At 40.6% G+C, this 4,694-nt stretch overlaps 1 protein-coding gene across 1 annotated transcript; it reads right to left on the minus strand.

Moving 5' to 3' along the window:
• Positions 1 to 537: 537 nt before the first annotated feature.
• Positions 538 to 4,016, minus strand: LOC133630803 (alanine--glyoxylate aminotransferase-like). Its single transcript, XM_062022557.1, has 8 exons — positions 3,672 to 4,016; positions 3,300 to 3,492; positions 3,167 to 3,231; positions 3,011 to 3,111; positions 2,861 to 2,931; positions 2,706 to 2,790; positions 2,529 to 2,627; positions 538 to 790 (listed from the first exon to the last, which is right to left on the minus strand). The coding sequence occupies exons 1-8, from the start codon at positions 3,960 to 3,962 to the stop codon at positions 553 to 555; spliced, it is 1,143 nt and encodes a 380-aa protein (XP_061878541.1). The 5' UTR covers positions 3,963 to 4,016; the 3' UTR covers positions 538 to 552.
• Between the last annotated feature and the right edge of the window lie 678 nt (positions 4,017 to 4,694).

Below are 4,694 nucleotides of genomic sequence, written 5' to 3' on the forward strand. Positions count from 1 at the left end.
TCTATGCGAGCTGTGTTACGTTTGCTGTGGTCTGGAACAACATGGCTCACAAACAACTATCAGAAATGTAGCCAATATTACATACAGATAATGTATCATGAGAAATGCAGATATAAATTAAATACACAGAGGACATAGGAAATTAAATGAGCTCAAATATACCTACAAACGAGGCATAATGATGCAATATGTACATAAAGCTAGCCTAAATAGCATGTTAGCATCGATTAGCTTGCTGTCATGCACTGACCATATATGCTTGATTAGCACTCCATACAAGTCAATAACATCAACAAAGCTCACCATTGTGCATTCACGCACAGCATAAAACTTTTGGTGGACAAAATGAGACGAAGAATAAGCGGCATGAAATATGTCTTTTTGTGGCATCGTTGAAGAAAGTTATCCGTGTAAATAAACGACGGTGAGTTCAAGGACCGCCAATATTAGTAGGATAAAACGGCGCTCACCAAATTCTGTTATCAGAGAATCATGTTTAATATAAACAGTGGGATATCTAACAATTAGGGAGGTTTGTGTCATATTGTTCTCCTACAGAAACCCTATTAAAACAAAAATATATTTTTTTCTATTTTTATACATTTTTGAAAAAGCTCCAGGGAGCCACTTGGGCAGCGCTAAAGAGCCACAGGTTGCAGACCCCCGGTTTAGAATGTAAACAAAGGTTCTCCTGCATCCCGGAATAAAGTGTCCCCTTACCTTTTCAGCAAGAATCGCCAAACTCTCTCTTAAGGTGAAGAACCCAGACACTGGGCCAGTGTGGTGATACCTTCAAATACATCAAGTAGTGATCAGTGGTGTGTAAAATACAGTACAGACCAAACATTTGGACACACCTTTTCCTCATTCAATGCGTTTTCTTTATTTTCATGACTATTTAATAATAACAATAATAATGGATTACATTTTATATCGCGCTTTTCTATTATTAGATACTCAAAGCGCTCACAGAGAAGTGGGAACCCATCATTCATTCACACCTGGTGGTGGTAAGCTACATTTGTAGCCACAGCTGCCTTGGGGTAGAGTGACGGAAGCGAGGCTGCCAGTTTGCGCCTACGGCCCCTCGGACCACCACCTATCATTCATTCATCATTCATTCACCAGTGTGAGCGGCACCGGGGGCAAGGGTGAAGTGTCCTGCCCAAGGACACAACGGCAGCGATTTGGATGTCAAGAGGCGGGGAGCGAACCTGCAACCCTCAGGTTTCTGGCACGGCCGCTCTACCCACTACGCCATACCGCCCCATTGTAGATTGTCACTGAAGGCATCAAAACTATGAATGAACACGTGGAATTATGTAGTTAACAAAAAATGGCGAAATAACTGAAAACATGTTTTATATATATCCAAATCCATTGCTATTCTTTATTAAGTAAGACACATGCTGAATAAGAAATGTCTGCATATGTTGTATTATTCTTTTAATTTTCCATATTTAACCTATTGTGTTGAAGTTTGGGGAAATGTTTAAAACAAACCAATAATAGACCCAATAATTAAACTTCAAAAAAGGGTAATTAGAATAATACACAAAGTGTGCTACTATGAACCTACCAATCCATTATTTATAAGTTCTAAGGTGTTAAAATGTTCAGATATTGTGTTTTTAAAAACAATGGAAATTATGTTTCGAGCAAAGAACAACAGCCTTCCAGCTTGTATTCTTAGGTTATTTAAATTAAGAGGAGACAACTATATTTTACGGGGGGTATTGATTTTTTAAATAGGTAAAGTAAGAACGAATATAAAATACAAATGTATTTCAGTTTTAGGAGTTAAATGGTGGAACAAGCTCAGTGATGAGTTGAAGACTTGTAGTTCTTTGATAAGGTTTAAGAAAGCCTTGAAAGGTGAAATAATAGAAAATTATAAAATATAGTAACAATTACATTCATCCCATTGATTTTTTGAATGTTGATGTTCCGGGAAGTCTTATTTTCAATGTAAGGTATAGGATAGGCAAATATAAGCCTTGGCTTCAGCCTATTCCTTTTCGGCCATTATTTGTCTTTTCTTTTTGTGTGTAAATGTGTATGATTGTTAAATATGTATAATCTGTACTGTTAAACTAAAATTGTTGATTATATGACCGTAATAAACCTATTTCATTCACATTCTATTTTCTTCAAAATAGCCATTGTTTGCTCTGGTTACTTTTTTGCACACTCTTGGCATTCTCTCGATGAGCTTCAAGAGGTAGTCACCTGAAATGGTTAAAGCTCATCGAGAGAATGCCAAAAGTATGCAAAGCAGTAATCAGAGCAAAGGGTGGCTATTTTGAAGAAACTAGAATATAAAACATGTTTTCAGTTATTTCACCTTTTTTTGTTAAGTACATAACTCCACATGTGTTCATTCATAGTTTTGACGCCTTCAGTGACAATCTACAATGTAAATAGTCATGAAAATAAAGAAAATGCATTGAATGAGGAGAAGGTGTGTCCAAACTTTTGACCTGTACTGTATGTTCCGATGATAAAAGTCAGGTTGTCATCACACTTACATTCTGGCTGGTTTACCGTCACAACCCCAGTAGTTGGACAAATGCGACATGTCAAAGAGGTAGGAGACTGGTTTCGTTTTCCTGTTAAACATTTTGTGGCTGTGCGGGTATAACACAAAAACAATTAAAAAAAATAAAAATCCTAGTGCAGTTATTTGTTTGTGTATTTTACCTCACCATGCTTTGTCATTAAAAGAGATGGGTGCTGTGCCAGGCGGTGCGTTCAGGGCCTTCTGAGAGCCCGTGTACAGGATATCAATGTCTGCACCAGCAAAACAAGAGGCATGTCAATACTGAACTGAAGAGATACTTTGTTGACATTGTTGTCTTACTTTGCTGGTCCATGAAAATGGGCGCTGCCCCGAGTGACGCAACGGTGTCGACAAGGAAGAGGCAATCATATCTAAAAAAAGATAAGACTATCGTTAAAAATGGAGTTGCTCAATGATTTATAAAAAAATATACAACACTAGGGGGCGCACTTTCTGCAGATGTCCCCAATGCCGTCCATGGGGTGGCATAGACCAGCCGATGACTCTCCATGTGTTAGGAAAAACAGGACCGGCTTGTGTTTCTCTATTGCCTGCAAACAAGTGTGTTCATTTCCATTCGTACATGCAACACTTCATCGGTTTTACCTGTTCAATTTCTTGATTGCTGAAATATCCACCGGGCGTTTTCACCATTCTATGTACATTTGCACCTATGGATCATACGCATATTTAGTAAGTGCATGGAGGCACCTCCGCCTCTGTGCGTAAAGCTGCATACCCATTCTTTCTGCGATTTCTGCAACTCGCTCGCCCCAGATCCCGTTAATGGCGACGAGGACACTCTCCCCGGGCTCCACGACGTTAAACACCGCACACTCCATGGCGGCGTGACCGGACCCGCTCATTGAGATTGTCATGTTGTTCTCGGTCTGGAAGGCGTACTGGATCCCCTTCTTAATGTCATTCATGATCTAACAAAAAAACACAAAACATCAACGGACTTGCTTGGTCATCATGATTGATCTCACATAAAAACATAAGTCAGATTAAATTTTGAACTTAATTAGATCTTAAAGTCAAAACCTGTGCGTAATTACGCATTGACACCTGCTTCCACTTATGCGTAAAAAGTCCCGGACAGGCGCATTACCTCATACATTTCTGGATGCAGGTGACCAATTATCGGCTTGGCCCCCGCAGCTAAAACACGCGGGGGGACGTTCGAGGGTCCTGGTCCGAACAAACGACGCAGAGGCGCCTCCAGTGGCCGCAGCATGCACGCCGGCGGCGGTATGGTGACAGAGGACATGGTGCGGTCCAGGCGCTGCAGCAGAGGTGCGCTCCTGGCGGTTAGTGGACTGTCGAGGGTGGCAGCGGCAGCAGTGGCCGCCTGCTGGGCTAGAAGCCCAGCACTCCGCTTGAACAGAGTCCGCTGCATCATGGTGGTTGTCCTCGTTTCTTGCCAACAGCTGTAAGACTGAGATTGAGCCTTGCTGTGCGCGTTTTGAATAACGATGTGAAAGCGCAATAGGTCTTTGACCTGTTGGGCAGGGGGCGGTGTGCGTCATTAGATGGAAGGGCACAAAAGTAAAACACTAGGTTAGACTCCATTCCAAATATGGGTGTTGACATAGAAATCTTTATTGCACTTTATGTGATACACAGTACTGTAGTACATTTTTGGTACCACCTGGTTAATGGAATACAGCCAAACAATTGTTGAACTAGCGTCAGGTATTGCTCACTTGAACACAAACACAGCGCTGCAGCTGATGATTATTCTAGTACTCGAGTAAACTGTTGTTTAATTTGTTCGATTAATCTTATCAAACACACCTTATAGCCCAAATGTGTATTATAAGGAAAATGGCTGGGATAAACAAATATTTTTCTGCTTGTCATAACTTTCATTCTATTAAAAGTCCACATGCCATATGCCACATGCCATATGTGGGTATTATTATTTTTTTCTTTTTAAACTAAAAAACAACAACTATCCATTCACCGCCACACAGATCAAGTTACCCGCACACCACAGCTCTCATGTGCACTCTGTTGCAGTGGCCATGCAAAAACTATGTCTGCATATTTAAAGTTCCTGTCACTCCATGTTGTCCGGATTTGATACATTTTTAATTATCACACTCATTAAAAAAATAACCGAAGCAACAGC

This window comes from Entelurus aequoreus, linkage group LG16 (genome assembly GCF_033978785.1).
Source record: "Entelurus aequoreus isolate RoL-2023_Sb linkage group LG16, RoL_Eaeq_v1.1, whole genome shotgun sequence".
Classification (NCBI taxonomy): domain Eukaryota; kingdom Metazoa; phylum Chordata; class Actinopteri; order Syngnathiformes; family Syngnathidae; genus Entelurus; species Entelurus aequoreus.

Excerpts from the sequence above, each read along its gene's own strand:
- LOC133630803 (XM_062022557.1), bottom strand. The coding sequence starts at position 3,962 with ATGATGCAGCGGACTCTGTTCAAGCGGAGTGCTGGGCTTCTAGCCCAG. Across the intron at positions 3,232-3,299 it reads AGAAATCGCAGAAAGAATGG|GTGCAAATGTACATAGAATG; the intron begins GTATGCAGCTTT and ends TATGATCCATAG. Across the intron at positions 2,628-2,705 it reads TCTTTTAATGACAAAGCATG|CCACAAAATGTTTAACAGGA; the intron begins GTGAGGTAAAAT and ends ATACCCGCACAG.